Source organism: Cetorhinus maximus, chromosome 7 (assembly GCF_964194155.1).
Source record: "Cetorhinus maximus chromosome 7, sCetMax3.hap1.1, whole genome shotgun sequence".
NCBI classification, from domain to species: Eukaryota; Metazoa; Chordata; class Chondrichthyes; order Lamniformes; family Cetorhinidae; genus Cetorhinus; species Cetorhinus maximus.
In genome coordinates this window covers 57282731-57306297 of record NC_135885.1, presented here as the reverse complement: position 1 = coordinate 57306297, position 23567 = coordinate 57282731, and the positions used below count along the sequence as shown (strand labels likewise).

General features: G+C 43.7%; 1 protein-coding gene across 2 annotated transcripts in view; it reads left to right on the top strand.

Annotated features, from left to right (window-relative positions):
• The window catches only part of dync2h1 (dynein cytoplasmic 2 heavy chain 1), a 766235-nt gene that overhangs the window by 325405 nt on the left and 417263 nt on the right, over positions 1–23567 (top strand). For both annotated transcript variants that reach the window (XM_078545532.1, XM_078545531.1), the window contains exons 63-66: positions 993–1134; positions 6071–6180; positions 9281–9379; positions 17148–17271. In XM_078545532.1, coding sequence (XP_078401658.1) covers positions 993–1134; positions 6071–6180; positions 9281–9379; positions 17148–17271 — 475 coding nt within the window. The remainder of the gene's footprint in view (positions 1–992; positions 1135–6070; positions 6181–9280; positions 9380–17147; positions 17272–23567) is intronic.

The window sequence follows — 23567 nt, the reverse complement described above, 5'->3', positions numbered from 1 at the left end:
AATGCTATCTATGTTGGGGAGATGATGGCTTAGTGGTAATGTCGCTGGACTAGTATTCTAGAGATCCAAGCTAATTCTCTGGGGACATGGGCACATATCCCACCACAGCAACTGGTGGAATTTAAATTCAATTAATAAATCTGGAAGATAAAGCTGAAACCATCATTGATTTTTGTAAAAAATCTCATCTGTTCTTTCGGGAAGGAAATCTGCCATCCTTACCTGGTCTGACCCACATGTGACTCCAGAACCACAGTAATGTGGTTGACTCTTAACTGCCCTCTGAAATGACCTAGCAAGGTCTGTTCAAGGGCAATTAGGGATGGACAATAAATGCTGGCCTTGCCAGCAACCCCCACATCCCATGAAAGAATAAAGAACAATCTATTAGGGTGTTAACTTGGTGTAGACAATTTAAAAATGGTTCATCAAAAAGGTTTTTTAAAAAACTAACTAGATTTTTTAAAAAAATTATATTATTTTGAGAAAATCACATAGGTTTGTTTTGGCAGTTCCCCCAATAACTCTCAAGTAGATTCACAACATGATCTGACATTGAATTGTACAACCCGCAAAGGTCCTGGATTCGATAACTAACTGGCTTAAATACAACTTTAGCTGATTTTGACCTGGGCAGCAATAGGGTTACTTGAATTAGCTTCAGGATTGCTGGGTTGAGAAGAGAAAAAAAATCCCGATTGATTTCCAGTAATCCACGGCTTACAATTGCTTCTGTACAAAAGCCTTATGAAAATGGTATGGGCTGAGCTGTGATTTCACACTCTACCAACCCCTCCACCAAGTGGTTTCCTGGTTTGCGTGTCAAGTATTCTGACGATACTCAATATCTTGGATCACCCTTGAAGAATGACCATTTGGACCATGTGCCAGAGAGTTTTCAGTAGCTTTAGAATGGTACCTTCAGGAGGATAAGAGAAAGGAAGAAAATAGAAAATGAATTATCTATTGTCTTTTTTCTTTAATTTTTCTAGGTAGCAGAGATCACAGAAGAGTTAAATACTTTACCGAAGAGAGCACAACTGGCTGCTGCTTTTATTACCTATCTGTCTGCCGCTCCAGAAGATCAGAGAAAAGCCAGTTTGGAGGAATGGATGAAATCATCAGGCCTGCAAAGTGAATATAATATATATTTTTATTAAATTTGTCTGGTGGCGGTACAATCTGCTGAAGTACATTCTGGTGTGCTTTCCTCTGCTACACTAGACAAGAGGTTGCTTTTCATATTTCACTTGCATTTAACATTATTTAAGAAACCAGAAGAAATAGAATAGATTGTCTATTTGTTTTGTGAACTAGCTTTCTACATTTTCCAATGGGCGATATTAGAACTTTGGGTTTTCAAAGTAATTGTTCATAATTAGAACATAATTACATATTGTAAAATTATGCTGTTATGGTGTTTTTAATTAACTTGGGGACTGTGACAAAGATTTTATTAATTAGCAAGTAAATTTACCAGCTCCATTATGGTAGTTGGTATGAAAATTGTGCTTTTTCACATATAGGTAGATGAGACTTTAGACACATTGTATTAGGACATGAAAATAGGCTTATTTTACTGATAATATTATCTTGGCTGCATAGCGTTCTTCATGACCATAAACATTTTCTAGTGAAGAGAATCTGTGCCTGAATACCTGCAACCCTGCTCTGCTGCAGTAACTGGAAATCATAATCTGCTACCAATCTTGGCTAACATCCAGTGGAGCATCTGTTTCATCAGCACTGCTTGTCCAGCTTTCAAATATCAGCTCTTTCTTGATATTTATATTAATGATCTAGATAGGGGGTAAGGGCACAATTTCAAAATGTGCAGATGATAGAAACCTTGGAAATATGGTGAATAGTAAGGAGGGTAGTGATAGACTTCAAGATGACTTGGACAGACTAATGGAATGGGCAGAAACATGGCAGATGAAATCTAATGTAGAGAAATATGAAGTGAAACGTTTTGGTAGGGCGAATGGGGAGAAGCAATACATTGTAAAATGTACAATTCTAAATGGAATCCAGAAATAGAAAGACCTCAACGTATACGTGCACAAATCGTTGAAAGTGGCAGGGCAGGTTGAGAAAGTAGTTAAAAAGGCACATCGGATCCTGGACTTATGAATAGAGTACAAATACAATGAAGTTATTATGAACCTTTATAAAATAGTGGTTCAGCCTCAACTAGCATATTGTGTCCAACCCTAGACACTGTACTTTCGGCAAAAGCTTTAGTGAGGGTGCAGAAAAGATTCGTGAGAATGGCTCCGGGGATGAGAGACTTCTATAATGTGGATAGATTGGAGAAGCTGGCTTTGTCCTCCTTACGGAAGAGAAGGTTGAGAGGAGATTTGATTGAAGTGTTCAAATCCATGAGGGGCCTGGACAGAGTAGCTAGGGAGAAACTGTTCCCATTTGTGGAAGAATTGAGAATCAGAGGACACTGATTTAAGGGGTTTGGCAAAAAAACCAATGATGACCTAAGGAAAAACTTGTTTACACAGTGTTTCGGGCCTGGAATGCACTGCCCAAGACTGGTGAAGGCAGATTCAAATGTAGCTTTCTGAAAGGATTAGATAAGTACCTGAGAAGAAAAAAGGGTAGGACAATGGGGCAAGCTGATTTGCTCTTGCAGAGAGCCAGCACAATCATGATAGGCTTAATGGCCTCCTTTTGTCCTATGACCATTCTATGCTTCTATGAATTCCTCTACGATGGTAGATCTTGTTATAAAGTTAATAGGGCACATGTATGGGAATCATGCATCAGCATGAAATGTAGATGAAGCCATAAGTTTAAAAAATTATGAATGGTTTTGAAATAGTAAAGAAGGAGAGATTGTTTCTACAATTGTCACTGACAAGAGGACATAGATTTAAGGTGACTGACGAAAGAACAAGAAGTGTCAAGAGAAAAGTTTTTATAAAGTTAGTTGTGATCTGGAATTCGTTGTCTGGAAAGCATTCTGGAAGCAGATTCAACAGACACTTTCAAAAGGGAATTGGAGAAGTGCTGAGAGGAAAAAGATTTGTAGGGCAATGGGGCAAGACCAGGATGGTGGGATTAGTTAGATAACTCCACCATAGAGTTGGCGCAGGCATAATAGGTTGAAAAACCTCCTTCTGTGCTTTTTTAAATTATTCTTTCATGGGATGTAGCTGTTGCTGGCTAGACTAGCATTTATTGACCATCCCTAATTGCCCTTGAGAAGATGGTGGTGAGCCACTTTCATAAACTGCTGCAGCCCATGTGGCGTAGCTGCACCCATAGTGCTGTTAGGAAGGGAGTTCCAGGATTTTGACCCAGCGACAGTGAAGGAACAGCAATATAGTTCCAAGTGAGGATGGTGTATGGCTTGCAAGGGAACTTGCAGATGGTGGTGCTTCCATGCATCTGCTGCCCTTGTTCTTCGAGGTGGTAGAGGTCACATATTTCGAAGGTGCTGTCAAAGGAGCTTCAGTGAGTTGCTGCATCTTGTAGATTGTACACGCTGCCACTGTGTGTTGGTGGCGGAGGGAGTGAATGTTGAAGGTGGTGGATGGGATGCCAGTCAAGTGGGCTGCGTTGTCCTGGTTGGTGTTGAGCTTCTTGAGTGTTGTTCGAGTTGCACTCATCCAGGCAGGTAGAGAGTATTCCATCACACTTCTGACTTGTGCCTGTAAATGGTGGACAGGCTTTAGGGGTCAAGAGGTAAGTTATCCCCTGCAGAATTCCCAGCCCCTGACCTGCTCTTGTAGCCACAGTATTTATGTGGCTGGTGCAGTTCAGTTTGTCGTCATTGGTAACCCCGAAGATGTTGATAGGGATTCAACATTGGTAATGCCATTGAATGCCAAGGGGAGAACATTGGATTCTCTCTTGTTGGAGATGGTCAATGCCCGGCACTTGTGTGGCGCAAATATTACTTGTCATTTATCAGCCAAGCCTAAATGCTGTCCAGGTCTTGCTGCATATGGACAATGACTGCTTCAGTATTTGAGTTGCGAATGATGCTGAACATTGTGCAAACATCAGCAAACATCCCACTTCTGACCTTGAGATGGAAAGAAGGTCATTGATGAAGCAGCTGAAGATGGTTGGGCCTAGGACACTACCCTAAGGAATTCCTGCAGTCGTGTCCAGGAACTGAGATGATTCGCCTCCAACAACCACAACCATTTTCCTTTGTGCTAGGTATGATTCCAGCCAGTGGAGAATTTTCCCCCCGATTCCCATTAACTCAAGTTTTGCTAGAGCTCTGTGATGCCACAAGTTCTGTGCAGTGGTCACTCCTACAAATGCCGTCATGGACAGATGCTTCTGTGACAGGTAGATTGGTGAGGACGAGGTCAAGTAAGTTTTCCCTTTTTGTTGGCTCCCTTACCACCTGCCACAGGCCCAGTGTAGCAGCTATGCTCTTTAGGATTAGGCCAGCTAGGTTAGTAGTGCTGCCGAGCCACTCTTGCCAATGGACATTGAAGTCCCCCACCCAGAGTACATTCTGTGCTCTTTCCACCCTCATTGCTTCCTCCAAGTGATGTTCAACATGGAGAAATACTGATTCATCAGCTGATGGGGTGCGGTAGATGGTAACCAGCAGGAGGTTTCCTTGTCCATGTTTGACCTGATGCCACAAGACTTTATGGGGTCTGGAATCAATGTTGTGGACTCCCAGGAGAACTCCCTCCCTACTGTTTACCACTGTGCCACCACCTTTGGTGAGTCTGTCCAATTGTTGGGACAGGATGGTGAGAATGGTGTTTGGAACATTGTCTCTAAGGTATGATTCTGTGAATATCACTATGTCAGGCTGTTGCCTACTCAGTGGGACAGCTCTCCCAATTTTGGCACAAGCACCCAGCTGTTAGTAAGGCAGACTTTGCAGGTTGACAGGGCTGGGTGTGCTGTAGTAATTTCCGACATCTAGATTGATGCAGGTCCGACGGGTTTCATTCCTTTCGCTCTATCATTATAAGAATCCAAGTACCAGATGAGGTTAAATGGGCAGAATTTTACACGACACTGCTGGTGACTTTGCAGGTGGGGGCTGGGCAGTAAAATTCCTTGGGTGGTCTTCCCACCTTCTACCTGACTGTCCCTGACCTGCCTGCAATTTTTCAGGGAGCAGGTGAGGCCTAGGGCAGCCCACCTGAGTTTGCTCCAACTGAAGCCCTTATGTGGCCAAGAAGACCACTTAAGGGCTGCTTCCTACCTTGTCGCAATTCTAAGGCCAGAGGGAGGAGATTAGGAACACTGCAGAAACCCAGCAGGTTAGCCTGCTGGGCCTTGGACATAAAAGCAGGGGAGTGCCTCCCTCTTGGGCCCCTGTTATTCATTGGGGCACCCCCAACCCCAGGTCCCCCCCTATCCCCCTGGCCTTTCCAACGTGACCCCTCAACACTTGGGACACCCCCAGCATCCCTCCTCCTGTTCCCAACACGTGTCCCCTGCAGCTACCTGATCCCGGTTTCCTGGCACTTAAGACTTGTGGGACTGCATGTAGTCCCATCACTGGCCACTGCTCCTGAAGGCGCATCTTGGGACTACAGAGCTACCAGCCAATCAGATTAGCTGGCAGATCTCTGAGGTGGGACTTCCTTCTATGTGAGGACAGAAATCCCATCTCCGGCCAATCCACAGAACACTAAATGGCTGCGAGGCTGCTGACATCAGCAGGGTTGCATTCCCCGCCGATTCGTCCCGCCATCCGAAAAATGCTAGCCAGCAATTATGTACTGCGCATTTTGTGAAGAAAATAATCTCTGGTAAAACTAGGGCAGCAATGGTGAGCAATTATTTATTTCTTTGCTATACTTTCTGGCAGAGAAGAGCTCAAAAGTTCTAAATTATACGTAGCTAGAAGAAAATAGCAGCTGGAAGGGGAAGAAATATTTGTTGGTGGCATTGTGCTGCAAATGGTGAAAATGGTAGAGGATGACTCCTTGAATGTGAAGGCTGGTGATTTGAAGCTATTATGGTTCTGGGAAAGAGGGAAAGAGGGGAAGTGAGAAGGTGGAAATGTGGGAAATGAGGCAAATCGTTGTCTGCATATTTATAATTACCTTGACATTTGTTTGAGCAGAATTTGATCTACGTCATTTTCTCTACACTGAAAGTGAGCAATTGATTTGGAAGAGTGAAGGATTACCTTCAGATGACCTGTCTGTGGAAAATGCTCTTGTCATCTTGCAGGTAATTTAACTCACTTATCTTTCCTTACTGCACACATTATTAATATGTTCTAAACAGACATGTGTCTTGTATGCTTTGTTTATTTGATGCACTTATTCAGAATTTTTGAAAAGGCTTTTTTTCATTGTTACGAGGATATGCTTTTTTTTAAAAGATACAATTTCTAATTCTTTTTCTGGCTGGATTTTAAAAAAAACAATAAACTGTATTCATATTAAGACAATGGAGGATGGCCAGCCAGCTGCAATATGCAAACTTGCATTCCACCAAATGGGATAAAAAGGAATAGAAACTCAAACCCCCTGGGAAGTGTGAAAGATGCCATCTCCTATTGGCTTTTACACTATTCTGAAACTTTTCAAAGGTTTCTAAGATGAGACATCAAAATGTAATTACATGTTATGAAAATAGTCATGGCAGCAGACATGGACTAATCGAATTCCTCGGGAATAAACAGCCAGTAGCACTTTAAGAACTGTTTACCAAGCCAGAGAGATCAGAGATCAGAATGCTGTACTGAAAGGCTGCAAAGAAGCTATCTCTCTATCAAATCTGAGCATTGTGCTCAGATTTGCAAAGTAACCATCCTGAGAAGAGGAAATCTACTGCAAACCGAAATCTTTTGAGCATAAAATGTGGAAATCTGCTCTATCCAACTACACCATGGAAGAAACGTGGAATCGTTGCATCCAGACCAGCCAAAGGATAGCTAACCATGCACTGTTCTGTTTTAGCTTCTTCACAAACTGTAAAAAAAAAAAATCTTTAAGCCTATCCCCTTATTCTACCATTAATACTACTGTGTGTCTGGGCCCAGGGAATGTGTGTGACGTATGAATGTTGGTAGCAATTTACTTAGTTTCGTTTTAATTCAGGGAGTAGTTTCAATAAGCTTATCTTCTTTGTTTAAACTCAGAAAACCTGCCTGACTAGTTCTTCGTTATTTGAAAGAGTATGTAGTGGATCTCCTGCAGTATTGGCTAAACATATCCTCTCTTTGACTGTTTCTAGTTAGTAGTAAAAGTTAGCATCCATGTGTAGCATCATGTCTTCTGAGCCCATTTATTCAGTTCTTGTTAGCTTACTAAAGGTATACATGATATAAAATGTATTGCATTATTTAATTTGTACCTTCATTAATTAAACTTTTTTTCTTCATCAATACAGAGAACCAAATGAAAAAATATTTCAAAAATGCAAAAGAGTAATTTGAATGTTTCTTATGAATTGCTCATTAGTTTTTGTTCTTAGGTTAAAACTTACCCAATGCATTTTTAAATTATCGCATTTAGTAGAAATAGGATGGTTGGGTGGGGGGAGCCACATTTTAACTGCTCACTGAAGTTAAGAGGCCAATGTGCTGGACAGAAACAGGTAGATGCCTTTTGAGTTAATGCAAATCAGGTTTCTTGGTCCCATTATGTCAATGGGACCCCAATTCCATTTTAACCCAAGTAATGCCATCCACTCCTGCCCACTGGCCAGATACCACTTTTTGAATGTTTCAGGCAGTAAGCTACATGCAGCTGAGGCCCAGAGTAAAATAATCTGGTCTCAAACTTAGGTCTGCTAGTCCAGTTTTCACCTACCTCGATCCTCAAACTCTCATGCCTAAAACACATTGGGGGTTAAAAGTTATGTAAATTTCTTGAAGGTCAGGTACTGACAGTGATACAAAACCCAGATATTTGTGCATTATGCAAAACATGGTACAATACACGCATTTATATACATAAATGACACAATAAAAATCAACTTTTACTATCAGCTTAATATTTTTAAATAAAATATTGTTTATTTGCATCTATTCACTACTATTGGATGGGGCCTAGTGTTATTTATAATAATGAAAGGTTATTGAATTATATATGCAAAATATTTAATCCAGCAGTCAATGATAAAATGAAATTATTTTTACTGGTTTATTCGTTGTTCTGCTTTGTATTTTGAATGTGTTATTTCTGCATTAGTTCATGTTTTTATTTGGTTTATATTAATGCCAATCATATTTTTATTTATTTTTTCCATCATTCACTACTTTGCAAATAGACCAATGGGTTGAACATCAGGATAGGAACTCATTGTGCTTGCGATCTTTTTTGTTTTCTTCTATTTCCTCTGTAAGGTCTATTATCCGTGTGATCTTGCTTATGTTACGTCACTATGTTCATGTGAAATAGCCTGAATATTGTCATTCCATATGTGAATGCCATACTTCCTGCGTAACAAATCCAATTTGTACGTGTTATAAAAGCTGACACTACCTCTTATTGGTAATAGCCATAGAATTACTTGACCCAGTAAATTCACCAAATGGAACTGACTTCATTTTGTGTTGTAGTATGGGACTGCAACAGTTGCGGAATTCTAATGTCTGCTGACAGATGTGTGCAGCTTTACAATATTTTAATATAGTACAATAGTTTCATGTATGTTAAAAGTAAAAATGTAACTTTGAGTATAATTTCTTGCTGCTTGAACTTTCAAATCAGTCTAATTAAATTAATGCTTAGGCATCAACTTTGTCTTGAGTTGAAAGTATCATGTCAGATTATGTAAAATTTGTAAGGCCCTTCATACTTTCTGAGCTATTAGCAAACATTAATTAGGAGCAAACTACCTATACTTAATTTTCAGATATCTTATTTTATGCTTCATGGCATTAATTACATCATGTGGAAGGCAATAATGCTGATAAATCTTAAGTACAGAGCATTATAGCCTGCTAAGATTAATGGCCAATTTTAGTTATTTTTGGTTTTTCCATCACGGTCTTTCTTTTTAAATAAAATATAGCTCAAGAATGTAGAAGGCATGGTATTTATCAGTGAATCATTCAAACAGACTATGAATTTTCACATGTTAGTTGATGAAATATTTAGAAGATGGCTTTAAAATGCCTTCTTCATTTTACATTTCTAATTTTGATGGATGGTCAATCTTGTAGCAGATAGAGGGAAAAACTGCAGGGATAATTTCTATGGTGATTTTTAGCACATGGATTTGCATTCTGTATTGAATATGTGTGCAAAAATGTATGTGTATTTTCTTTTCTTTTACAGAACACATTTCTGATCACTTGATTTTTTTTTCCTTTTAGAGTCGTATATGCCCATTCTTAATAGACCCTTCTTCACGTGCCACAGAATGGTTAAAGAGTCACTTGAAGGAGGCACGCTTGGAAGTCATTAACCAACAGGTATTAATTCCTGCAGCAGCTACAGTTAATTATCTTATGTAGTGAATAGGAAGTAGAGTAACACTGAGCTGGATTTCATGCTCCCCCACCACCAGGTTTGAAGACAGGAGGGGCACATAAAATCCAGCAGGTGGCCACCTACCCTCTCACCTCTGACCTGTTTGAAATTTTACGGGGTTACAGAACTGGGGTCAAGAGGCCTGCCTGTTTTGGGGCCTATTGAGGCCCTTATGTGGCCAATTAATGGCCACTTAAGGCCCTCTTCCCGCCCTGCCAGTATTTTCCTGTGGCAGAAGGGAGGCTGACACCATACCTGAAGCCCAGCAGGTTTAGGGAAGCAGTGGGGGTGTGAGGACTTCCTTTGCGGGCCCCTTGGTAGCATCAGAGCAACCTCAGGCCATTTCCCCTTTTAACCCCTCCCCTGGCCTCTTGACCCCAGTTCCCTAACCCTCTCATCCCCTCCCCCTTCACTTAGTTCCCCCGACCCAGGACTTAACTGCGCTTCTCAGTGTGGTGGGATTGCGTGTCGACCCAGCAATGGCCACTGCTGCTGGCTGGCATTACTGGGGCTACAGAGTTGATGGCCATCTCCTAAGAAAAGGGCAGAATTCTTGCCTTAAAGCAATTAGTGCTGCTCCTAACGTTAAATTGCTGTGGGCCAGCTGCTGGGGTCATGGGTGGACTCCCCAACCCGGCACTTTAGCCAGGGACCATGGCACCCCATAAAATACAGCCCTACATTTCAGTGGAGAAAACACTTTTTGAATTTGTCAGATCTCATTCCTTGATCTTTATGATATTATCAATTAAAAATGGTGTTGCACGCTGTTCTACATTAAAATACTTTAAATATTTACTTGTTAGTGCCATTACTACTGTTGGCTAACATCCAACAGTTGGCCCATTGGGCAAAATTTTAAGAGTTAGCAGGGAATGCATCCATACTAATGCCAACTGAACTGCAACCATTTAATATTCCAAGGAGCATTAATTGGCTGGTGGTCAGATTTCCACGCATCACGCAGGAGGAAATCCTGCCTCAGAGAGCTGCCGGCCAAATTGATTGGTTGACAGCACTGTAGCCCCAGTGCTGGGACTACACGCAGTCTCTGGATTCATAGAATTCCTGCTGATTTAGGAGACAGGATGGAAGTAAAGTATGGAGGTCTCAGAGCAGGGATGGGGTGGGGGGGCTTGGGGCAGGGAAGGTTGGGGGTGGAGGGGTGGCCTCCAGTGTGTATGCAGTTTGGCCTCCATACTTAAGAAGGGTGTACTTGCATTGGAGGCGGTAGACTAAAGGTTCACTAACTTGGTCCCTGGGATGAGGGAGTTGTCCTATGATGAGAGGCTGAGTAAATTAGGCCTATATCCTCGAGTTTAGAAGAATGAGAAGTGATCTCAATGAAACATACAAGATTCCTAAGGGGCTCGATAGGTTGTTTCTGCTGGTCAGGGAATCTAAAACACGGGCAGCGTTTTAAAGGGCTGATCATTTGGGACTGAGATGAGGAGAAATTTATTCACTCAGAGTTGTGAATCTTTGGAATTCTCTACCTCAGCATTGTGGATGCACCATCATTGAATATATTTAAGGCTGACATAAACAGATCTTTGGTCTCACAGAGAACCAAGAGATATTGGGTACAAGCAGGAAAGTGGAGTTGAAACCCAAGATCAGCCGTGATTGTATTGAATGGCAGAGCAGGCTTGACAGGGCATATGTCTACTCCTCCTATTTCTTGACTCAATAGAAGGCCAAGTAGGGAGAGAGCACCCAGTGGGGCTTTGTGTGAGGGGAGGAGAAAAGATCTTGTCTGATGTGGAAAGTGGGCCAGTGAGGGAGGTGCCCCTTCCCTCCCCCAGACCAGAGTAGGGTGATCTGTTGGTCTTCCTACCCCTGTCCTTGAACCCTTGCTGGGCTCAAAATTGAAGCTGGGTGGGAAGTGGCCAATAAAGGGTCTCAATTGGGGTAAGAATAGGTGGACTGCCCTAGGCCCTGCACAGATTGGGCAAGTGGGAGGACAACGGGAAGACAACTCGGGGAATTTTACTGGTCACCCGGCCTCCAAACCCCATTGTGGGCGCTCGTAAAATTTTGCCAAATGTCTTTATTATTTCTGGGTAGGAACTTATTTACATGAAGGAGAGGAAATTTATTGTTGAGAATTGCTTCAAGGCACAAATTTTTAGGATGGCAGTGTTTCCATTCCCGCAAATCGAAGAGTGATCAGTGAACGCGTTGCTGCTGATACTGGCTGCCCCACGTCCATTTACTGCTTCAATGAGTATTAATTCATTGGAGATGAGGCTTCCACCCTTCACATGGTAGGAGTGCTGTTAGGAAGGGTTTTCCAGGATTTTGGTCCAGTGACAAAGAAGGAATGGAGATATAGTTCCAAATCAGGAATTGGAGGGGAACCAGCAAGTGCCAGTGTTCCCATGCATCTGCTGCCCTTGTCCTTCTAGGTGGTAGAAAGTTGTTTGGAAGGTGCTGGCGAAGGAGTCTTGGTGAGTTGCCGTAGTGCATCTTTGAGGAGAAAAACAGAGGGCGGAATCGTCCCAGATTTGCTGTATTGTCTAAATCCCGAAATTGCCGAAAAAGGATGAACGATCTCTCCGTTCCGCCAGGGTAAGTCATTCTTCTCAACTCTCACAATCGCAAACCCATCACATATTCACAGGGGTCTCACTCACTGTCGATTCAAGGGACATCACCATTCACACACTCTCACACAACTTCATTGTCCTCATCCCATCCATGGGACCACTCACCACCCACACATGCCAAGTATACTTATCATCTGGCCCAGCAGGTTTCCTTCTTACACTCTCTCTCCATCTCTATTCATGCAGGACAAGCTGGTACACAACAAGAGGGAGAGGCTGCAGACTGGTGGAGGAATGCCTGAAATCAAAGTCCTCATGAACTTTGAAACAGAACCATCCAGCTGGCCGGTGAGGATTTGGACTGTTCCTGTGCTTACGGTGAGGTCAGCGGTGCTCTACCAAGTTAGGATCCAGCAGGGCAACATCCATCAGACAAACATACTGTGAGTGAGTTCCCCTGTTCCATAGTCCCCTGCCATGCACTAATTATCTCTCCTTGCTTTTGCAGGAAACAGCTGATGGAGTCCACAACCCAGGGCCTCCAAACAAGCCCCGAAGAAACCTCTGAAGAGGAATCTGAAGGCGCCTTTACTGAAGACCCATCACAACGCTCACCCACACCCTCCACCAGCACGGAGACAAGCACCTCGGTGATACCTAGCTTTAGAGTAGCCTCAGGATCACAACCTGGTGAGCATATCACACTGTCTGATCCACAGCAGGCAGCGGCAGGGACTTCCCAGGTCTCCGGCTCCCGGAGGAATGTTGGAGGCCAGAAATCTGCTGAGTCTGAGTCAGATGTCGAACCTCTGAACTTGGTTATGTCTCAGTTGCTGGAGCTGCAAAGGCAAACTTGGGAACATCAGAAAGGGATGTCTGCTGCACTCCTCACATTGCAAGGCACGATGGGGGAGTCCGTCTGCCTTCAGGCTGAGGTGATAGCGCCGGCATGCCAACACACCAAGGTCATCACTGGTAGGATGGCGGCTGCCATGGAGACCTTGGTCCTCCACTGCTCTGTGGGCTGAATTCCATTGCTGATGCCATAGTTGGCCTCCAACAGTATGTATGCGAGAGGGGTGCGGGGCAGCTAGATCTTACTCCCGCTATCCCTCCACCTCAAGAGGTCAGCCAGGGGCCCTTGGGCACCCAAAGAGAGGAGTATCAGCAGATGCACACCCCGGGACCATCCATCCACACAGGGTGTGGGTGACTCCGGAAGTGTCTGGCCCATCCAAATCCCCTCTTCCTGTGACTCCAGCGGCTCCACCTCCACGGGCCGAGGAGGGTGCCACTGCCACAAAGCAGGACCCCGAAAACAGGCCGCGGCCCTCCAGGTCTCGGCCCTCCAGAGGATGCCCATCGAGGTCATCACAGATGTAGCAGTCAGCAGGCTGCCTACACCTCTGCTGTGGATGTCGGTGGAGCATCAAGGTGTAGCAGCAGGGTTAGGAAAGTTAAGAAGATATAATTGCATAGCCTGGGCACGGGTGTTAATCACTTGTATGTAATGTTCGCTATTGTAAATAAACTCCCAAGAATGTCTCCCTGCCTATGGCTCCTTGTTCTAATAAGCAGTGTTTGTGTCACTCAGAAACCTTGGTTCCTGCAGAAGATTAAGGCAGGTATTTCAGTCCAGGGCCTCTTCCCTGTGCTTTGTGCAGCCTTCAGACCAAAGTGATGGTCTGGCCTCACCCTCCCTGGACACATTAATTATGCCTGTGCCTCAATGGTGCTTGTAATTGTTGCCAGAATGTAATGGACAGGCGTCAGAGTGCCGTCATTCTCTCTGTGTGCTGTCAGCACCTTTTAAGGCGGGGTTGGCCCCCACCTTGTCAGCATTTGTGATCAGTGATGCTGTGCTCCTGAATGGGTCAGGTGCTGAAGGCTGATAAAGGACCAGGTGCATTTGAAGTTTCACTGCTCTGTCTCCATGATATGACCTTGGCCCTCAGCCAGGCAGTGTCCTCACTGCATGCCGTCATCATCCTCGTGGAATCAAGTGACTATTAGGGCCTCCGCTGCGTCTCCATGACAGGAGTCTTATCACAGAGGGTATGTGCACTTCCATCAGCTGGACTGGAGTCAAATGTTCACAGATGCAATGTGAAGATCTATGGTGTCTCCTCACAGCATGTCGTCATCATCCTCCACAAATCTAGTATTTATGCTGGCCTCCCAAGCGAGCCTGCCATGTCTGGCCAGTGCGATGGCCTCATCGTCGCCTTCGAGGGCGTCCTGCCCTCATCCCCATCGACGTCCTCTTCATCAGAGGAGATGTCCAGCTCCTCCAACTCTTCCTTAACTAGTTCCCCTCCCCTTTGTAGCACCAGATTGTATAGGGCGCACCAGGCGACGATGTTGCAAGACACCCCCTGTGGACTATATTGCAGGGCTCCATCAGACCAATCCAGGCTTTGGAACCTCATTTTTACATCTGATGGTTTGCTTCACCAAAGTGTGAGTTGCAGCATGAGCCTCGTTATACCTTCGCTCTGCTGCAGTCTGAGGCCACGGCACGGGTTTCATCAGCTATGTCCTCTGTAGGTAGTCCTTGGCTCCAAGGAACCATCCCTGCAGCCTCTGTGGACCTTGGAAGATGTCAGGGATCTGAGACCAACTGAGAATGTAGGAATTGTGGACACTCCCTGGGAACAGTGTGCAGATGTGCAGGATGCATTTGTGGTGGCTGCACACCAGCTAAACATTCAGCGAATACCTGTGTCACCTCTGTACAAGATTATGAGGGGCATGGACAGGGTGGATAGGGAGCAGCTGTTCCCCTTAGTTGAAGGGTCAGTCACAAGGGGACATAAGTTCAAGGTGAGGGGCAGAAGGTTTAGGGGGGCTGTGAGGAAAAACTTTTTTACCCAGAGGGTGGTAATGGTCTGGAATGCGCTGCCTGGGAGGATGGTGGAGGCGGGTTGTCTCACATCCTTTAAAAAGTACCTAGATGAGCACTTGGCACATCATAACATTCAAGGCTATGGGCCAAGTGCTGGTAAATGGGATTAGGTAGGTAGGTCAGGTGTTTCTCACCTGTCAGTGCAGCCTCGATGGGTTGAAGGTCCTCTTCTGCACTGTGATTCTGTGAATAGAAGCCCTTGCGGTTGACATAGTTGACAGCTTGTTGTGACAGAGATCTGAGTGCCACGTGAGTGCAGTTGATGGCACCCTGCACCTGTAGGAAACCCAGATCTGGGCAAATCCCTGCGCTCTCGCATTCTGGCTTCCCTGGTCCTGGGTGGAATGCACAAAGTTGTGTGCCCTCGTGATTATAGTATCCATGACCTTATGGATGCATTTGTTGGTGGAGGCTTGCGATGCTCCATAGAGGTTACCTGTGGAGCCCCGAAAGGAGCCACTGACATAAAAATTGAGCACCATGGTTACTTTCGCAGCCACTGGCAGTGGATGCCCTCCATGTCCCTGTGGCACCAAATCCTGCAGCAGCTGGCAGATATGACTGACCAATTCCCTACACATGCACAGTCTTCGGTGACACTGGTTCTTGGTCATCTGCAGGAATGAAAGGCGGCATCTATTGACCCTAGGTCTAGCTAGGCGACGAACAGCAACAGCTTGATGTGGCTCTTAAGCGGCTTGTGCGGAAGAATCAGCTGCCCATTCTTTCTGATTTGGCTGCTCCTCCCTCTGCCCAACCAGGTGCTCCCATCACTCTCTGCTCTTCGCCTCCGCAGTCTGTATGCCACGAGGCATACAGCTAGGTCACCAGGCTTCATGCAGCTGATATGCTCCTCCTGCAGAATGAAAGAGCATGGGTTAGCTTGCATGTTCTAAGAGCCTCTGAAGGCCCCTTAAAGTATCCCGGAGAGTGCTGGCCACCACTTGGATGGCCAGAGTTTAGTGCACTGCATCGCTGCCCAAGACCCCACCTTCCTCTGCCCTACTCCACCCGACCGATTTGGTGGCATCTTCACCCGTTGGACTGCATGCTGTGCTTTCAGCTCAGGCGCGTGCATTCTCCTAGCCCACACTGCATACCTGCACTGTTAACTGGAACCATAGAGGAAACTGGTCCAAACCGGGATGATGGCATTGCAAGGGGCTGTGAGCACTTCCACCAGCGACTTCTCCATGGCCAGTTTTATTAAGGAGATTGTACAACGTTCCTAGTCGTTCAACTGTTCTGCAGTCCAGGAAAATGCTCATTAGTTTGCAGTCTATGCCCAAGAGGTGAAAAGCTCTGGAGCGCTTGGTGGCACTTTCATGCTTCTACGTTGTTCAGGTGGGTAGATAAGCTAAAGGCCTGACCACACATGTCAATGTGACTGCACCTGAGTTGCCTCAGCTGCAGAGGAATGGTCACTTGATACTAGGTTTCCCTAATGTGTGGTCATTTCCCTCACCCCCATCCTGCACGTGCTTGTGCACTACCTTCAACCACAGGGAAGCCCTTTCCCCCCCTCCAACGCGCCACAACCGCAGGGCAGCCCTTGCCACCCCCCTCCTCAAGTTGCCTCAACATTGAAGTCCAACAGGCGACCCACATGAGCGCTGCACAACATTACTGTCCACTTACCCCCTAGTTCCCTTCAAAGTGCGACCTGCCAAGTGCATGCCTTCTATATGCTGTTGTGAAACACATTGGTGTGATTGGGCGGATAATCCAGCGTTGGGGAATGATACTGGTGGGCTGGCCTTATAATGATATGCAGATGTATCACAATGAGGCTCCCAAGGTCCGATGGCGGGCAACGCAGCCCACTATCGATGGGTTGAGCGGACGATCACAAGCTGGTTTCATCACGTCGTGAAACCGATTTCTGGTTTCCTGCCATATTGTCCGCTCATGCCTCTGAGCACACCTGACGCTCGCAAGCACGGAAAATTCCGCCCATAATATTTGGTGCCAAGAAATTGGGGTCAACTTATATGTCACAATATATGGTGTGTACTAGCATAAATAATCTATTGTTCAACAGTTTGCATATAAGTTATTACTGTAGAGTATACCTCATTTCATGTAATAAGCTTGTCAGGGGCAACTTTAAGTAATTTACAAATATGTAAAGTTGTGGTCACTTTACATTTAAGTGTAAATTAAACCTTTCTGTTTCATTGAGCCATACATTTTACTATATTCCTGATTCCTGAATATTAAATAGCTAACCAATTGTCTTTAATGTCGGCTTGACAGGACTCTAACTTCATTACCGCTGTAGAGCTGGCAGTGCGCTTTGGGAAGACGCTAATTATCCAGGAGATGGATGGAGTTGAGCCTGTATTATATCCACTTCTGAGAAAGGATCTTATTGCTCAGGGTAAGTGTTTCTCGACAGTGCTTTTGGTTTAATGAATTCAATAATTAACATGATGCTGTTAGTAGGAGTATAAGAATGTTGGGGTTGGGGTGGGGGTAGGGGTGGGTGGGGGGGGGCGGAGAGCGGCTGGGGGGTGGGGGTGTGGTGGGGGGGGAACCAGGCCTGATGATGGGGAAGAACTGGAGGCTTGGCTCTCTGGTAACAGGGAATGTGAAAGTCAAGTGAACATTATGTATGAAACTTACGGATTAGTCCATGAGGAGGCTTTTTTTTCTCTAATGGGGAGATGGTGGCGTAGTGGTAATGTTGCTGGACTAGTAATCCAGAGGCCTAGGCTAATGCTTTGGGGACATGGGTTCAGACTGGTAGCTGGTGGAATTTGAATTCAGTTAATAAACCTGGAACATAAAACTAGTCAGTAATAATGACCATGAAACTATCTTTGATTGTCATAAAAACCCATCTGGTACACTATTGCCCTTTAGGGAAGGAAACCTGCCATCCTTACCTGGTCTGGCCTCCATATGACTCCAGACCCACAGCAATGTGCTTGACTCTTAAATGCTCTCTGAAATGGCCTAAGAAGCCACTAAGTTCAAGGGCAATTAGAGATGGGCAAAAAATGCTAGCCTTCCCAGCGACGCCCACATCCCATGAAGGAAGGAACAAAAATATTTTGTGCCAGCGTAATAACGCCAACGATCTCAGGGATCCTATTCGCTTAGTTCAAATATTTTTATTCAACTATGATCCACAATACATTCAATATTATTGAGTGTTCTATACAAACTATTCTTAATTTCCATTTATGTCTATCTATAATTTATATAGATTCCATATTTAATATTATAGTGAGATCCTGCAGTATTGTTCACAAATAAAAAGGATTTAATACACAGGGCTGAAACACCTCTTTTCTTGTGCTCCTCTGCCTTTGGTCAAAATGTGCTCATGAAATGCATCTCTAAGTTCTGGCATCTCTCACCTGGCTGATGTTGTGGCTGAATCCTTTGTTTATTCATATGACCTCCCACATACGACCTTTGTTCTATATTTAGCTATGGACCAAGGACCTGTTTTTCTCATAGTGACTGTGATAGGAAAATATTAAAGTATGTGTGTAAGTGTTATGGTGTATCTACCTGCATAGATATATCTACCTACATAGATATTATATGTCCACATATACAATGATTAAGGTTGCTAAAAATCAGGTCAAAATGGTAATAGTAATACTAATTGTAGTTAATTTTCCAGGTTCACCATTTGCAAAGTTATTTACAACATCAAATACAGAATTTGTATGTGTACAGGGGACTGCAAATTGTACGTTAATGAAGTTTAGAAAGAGATGCCGAAATTAGAGAGGGAAATACAGAACAAGGGGACAAATATAGCTCTTTGTAATGCACCTCAATCTTTGTCAGGACTGAAGGGGAGAGAGCAAAGGAGCGAGATTTTGGAACATTTGGAACTTCTCTGTATGTTAAAATCATGTTACCCTATTGTACTTTAACTATTACTATGTAATGGAGATAAAAGTGGCCCCATGTGTTTAATAAAATTCCCCAAAATGGCAAAAGAATCAGTACAAACCATAAAATAAATGATAACTGATGTAAGATTTTGCCATTGCAGCATCTAGCTGTGTCTCAGTAAGTTTAGTATTCTGCCCTCAACTACTTTTCCTCAAACTGCTGAAGCTGTTGACCACCCTGCCCAAGTAAAGATTTCCTGGCGCCTGGCCAAATCTTTCCTTCACAGTGCTGAGCCAGTGCTCTCCTTTCCTGCTATCTGACGTATCTGAAAATATTGTTCCGGGGTTAGTTTTTCCCAATCCGTTAAGCATCGTATAAACTTAAGAGTTCTACTGAGATGTCTCTTTTCAAACTGAAGCGCTCTTACCTTCTCTAGTCATTTCCCCTTGAAGCATAAGCTAATAGCCAATATCAAAAACATTGCTGTTCTCCGCAAAATCTCTGATCCTTTAGTGTCACTTTTGTGAAACCTTTGCTCTGGGAATTCTGAACAGGCTCAGGATGGAAGCTTGATGGAGCTCCGTGGCAGAGGGTCAGAAAATGGGGCCGAAGCCGAATTCTGACCTGTATTTTTGAGTTAGCCATTTTTCAGGGAGGGGGTTAGAGTGGTAGTACGAGCACCAATGGGGGCATCTCGGGAGTTCCCAAGCGAGAATTTTGGTCTAGTGTATATGCTGCAGCTCTTAGAAAGGCCTCATAATTATTGATGCAAAGTGTATTGGCCCCAGATTGACATGTGGTGCTTTAGTATTGTGGCTGGTGATTTGTGATCGGCGCTGATGATGCACCCATTCCAACCTCTATTCCATGATTTGAAACAAAGTTGCCATCCTTCTGATTTGGGTGAATTTGGCCACACTTCCTCTGGCGGAGCAAAGTCTATTTTATTTCAGCCCTTTCGTTTTACATGATGCATAGCCAGAGGAATGGACAGTGAAATGTTCAAGCTGCTGCATTATGTAATTAATGTGACTTTTAAAACACAAAATGCTTGAAAATCATCACCAACTTCTAGAATTGATGTATGAAAGAAGAATAGATATGATTTCCAAGGACATCTTCCTGAGGTAGCTTACTCATACCACCCCTGGAACTGTTGGGCATTGTTTTTGAATTCAAATTACTGATACCAGAGAAGTTCTGGACAACATATAATGGCCCGTAACTTCTGCGCTCCCCAGCGTTGGATTTGTAGGGGTAGCCCAAAGATGCGCTGGGGAATCCCTCTGGCATGTTCCCAGGCAAGGGTTAGCATGGCAATTGCCCAGAAGTGCACGCTTCCTCTGGACAATTGCGCTGCGCTGGGAACTAACCGAAAATGCGATTTAATTCGCAAACTCCGATGGTTCCGCCAGGGTTATATCAATAGCTACCCAGAAAAAGTTAGAAGAATTAAAACCTCTTCTAACTTCTGGGTAACTGTTGTAAAGACTCACACTGACCACACTCCCCCACACCCCCGCCCCCTCCCACGGTACTCCCTCCATCCCTCCCTGACCTCCGAAAACCCCACCTACCCCCTCCCCCCCGCCACCCCCCCGACCCATTCCCCCCCCCCACCCAGCCTGACATTGGATCCCACCCCCCCCCCACCACCACCTTCCAAACCCTATCTACTTATCTTGGACACTTACCTTCCCTGGACTGTCAGTTTCCCTGGCCCTTTAAACTTACCTGCTTTATGGCAGCAAGTGCTGTAAAAAGGGGGCGTTGCCTCCTTGAATACCCTGGATCTAGACTTTGCTAGGGCCTGCAAGGATTCTTTAGCTGCAGGACCCAAGCAGCTCCGGGAATGGAAGTAGCAATGCAATTTTCATGACCAGGTAAGTCTGCATTTATTCCTTTTAATTTCTGTGGGCCAGCACCTTCTGACGCTGGTCGGAAGTTACGGCCCAAATCGTCTTGAGATGATAAATACTTTCCTACCAGCTTCTCTTGGTGAAAGGTCAACAGCCACCAAAATGCCTGCGCATGTTGCAAATATTCTGGCAAACTTAATGCCCAATAATTGATTTGCAACTTGCAGTAATTATAAAGACGTCCCATCCCCCACCAGCCCTGTGGCGAATCCATTACCTCTCTTTTTGATCCTCCTGACCTGGGCCTGGAGGAGACAAAAGAAATGGTGCTATAACTGCTATAGGTATCCCAAGTTTGTAGCTTGATGCTGTAGTTCTTGTATCAGAGCACTGCAGGAGGCTGCTTTTCACAATAAAGTGTTAAACAAATTCAACTGTGGAATGTTTTGTATCGTTGAGTAGTTTTAATGCATGTTGACCCTGATGAGAAGGATAATTCAAACAGTATTATTTTATTTATTTTTTGTAAATGCCATCAGATAGTCTTAATTTTATACTGGTCAAAAAGGTGAAAAATTTTTGTTTGACACATGTTAAAAACAAAAATCTAAAATACATGGCCTTTCTGTCAAAACGGAGAAATTTGACATTTCACAAATGTAAAATTAGTTTTTCAGAGAGAATGTTCAGCAGTAATTATGGCATAATTTGTGGCATAGTTTACCTCATTCAGTAATGCATATCTTTTTCAAGGGTTTTTGTAGCATGAGTAATAGAAATCACTTGATTTGATGTAAGCTTCTACTTTTTATTCTAAGATTTCCACATCTGATGATTTCAACAGCATGTCCAGTGGAAAGGCAAGCTCATTTACAGTAATTTCTGTCTTTCCACGTTTAACTGTGCCAGAAGTTGCTGTCGATTTCACAGTTGTAATGATGGTGAATGCCGACTGTTTCATTGCAAAACCTAAGCCAATTATGTAATAGTAACTGTTTTCATTACAAACCAAAATGGATCAGAATTAAAACTCACCTTGAAAAATATCCTTTAAGGTTTCATTCATCTGTTTTTTTCAGCAAGTATTAAATAGCTTTGGAACTTTGAGGTTGTTTACAAGGCTTGTGGTTTTTTGCCTAGTTATGTTTGAACAATCGTGTGTTAAGTTTATATTTTGTTACAGGAGATCATCTGTGGTATTGCACATGATGAATCGAAGGACAGGTAGTTTAATAACAGTGAGGATTTCATACAATTTAATTCAAAATCTGGGCCATTGATTTACAGTGATTGAATAGTCAAATTTTGTTTGTGTTGCATGATATTCTTAAATTTTCACTGTTCATTATTATACAATGGGCCAGGTTTTACTATAGCAGGGCACCTAACAGCCTCTGCCATTAATTAGATCTGCCCTTCACCTTTGATCTCAAAACATTTCTGCCCGCTAGGTTGCTGAAAGAGAGAGCTGATAAGGGCGCAGAAAGGAAAATAGGGCATCTGGCATCTGCGTGAATAGGGCAACTGTGTATCACCTTAACCAGTCAGATTGAAGGATTAAGAAATAAACAGCAGAAGGACTAAGAAGGAAGTGTAGAATGAATTCAATGTCAAATTGGGTACAGAAAGAAAGATAAAGAGAGAGAACAAAATATTGTGTAAAAAGTAAAAAGGATAGGAAGAATAAAAAAGAAGCGTATTATCTAAATGGTGAGAGCTCTGAGATGCAGAGGGATCTGGGTGTCTTAGTGCATGAATCACAAAAGATTAGTATGCAGGCACAGCAAGTAATTAGGAAAGTTCATAGAATGTTATCATTTATTGCGAGAGGAATTGAGTACAAAAGTAGGGAGGTTATGCTTCAGTTATACAGGTAAGACTACACCTGGAGTACTGATTGTCTTATTTAAGGAAGGATGTAAATTCATTGGAAGTAGTTCAGCAAAGGTTTATTAGACTAATACCTGGAATGGGCAGGTTGTCTTATGAGGAAAGGCTGGACAGGCTAGGCTTGTATCCGCTGGAGCTTAGAAGAGTAAGAGGCGACTTGTTTGAAACATATAAGATCCTGAGGGGTCTTGACAGGGTTCCTCTTGTGGGATGTTTAAAAATAAGGTGTTGCCCATTTAAGACAGAGATGAGGAGAATTTTTTTTCTGAGGGTCGTGAGTCTTTGGAACCCTCTTCCTCAAAAGGCAGTGGAAGCAGAGTCTTTGAATGTTTTCAAGGCAGCGCTAGATAGATCCTTGATAAGCAAGGGGGTGAAAAGTTATTAGGGGAGGCAGGAATGTGGAGTTGAGGTTACAAGCAGATCAGGCATGATCTTACTGAATGGTGGAACAGGCTTGATGGGTCAATTGGCCTCCTCCTGACCCTAATTCATATGTTCGTATGAGACAGAAAGGATAAATAAAAAAGTAATTTAAAATTTGACATTTTAAAAATCTCCAACAAAAACCAAAAACTGAAGGAATGAGACTCTATGCATTAATGGTTAATCTTTGGTTCCAGAGAGGTTGATTGACAGTAATTACAATTCTTTAGCATTATTGTTTTTAAAATGAATGTGGTCGAACACAACTACAATCTCACTTCTACTGCCTCTGAAACCCATATACATGTTATTACCCTCTCTAGATTCAAGTTCTTAAACGCCATTCCAACCTGTGCTCTTCAGTTATCCTGCTCTGTACTTCTGTCTATACTGATTTGCCCTGCTCCACCATCGGCAGAGCATTCAATTTCTTGTCCCTTTTCTTTGGTTTTCCTTCCACCCTGTAACTCCTCATCTGGATTTTCAGAATCTCTTTTTAACCATAATTTTGGTATATTTCCTAACTTTTTCACTGGCGTATATTTTCTCTTATGCAAAGCATCTTTGCATGTTTACAGGGTTAGGGACATTCAATAGCAGCAAGTTGTTTAGATAGGACACTGATACAAGTTTCACCTTTTTAACT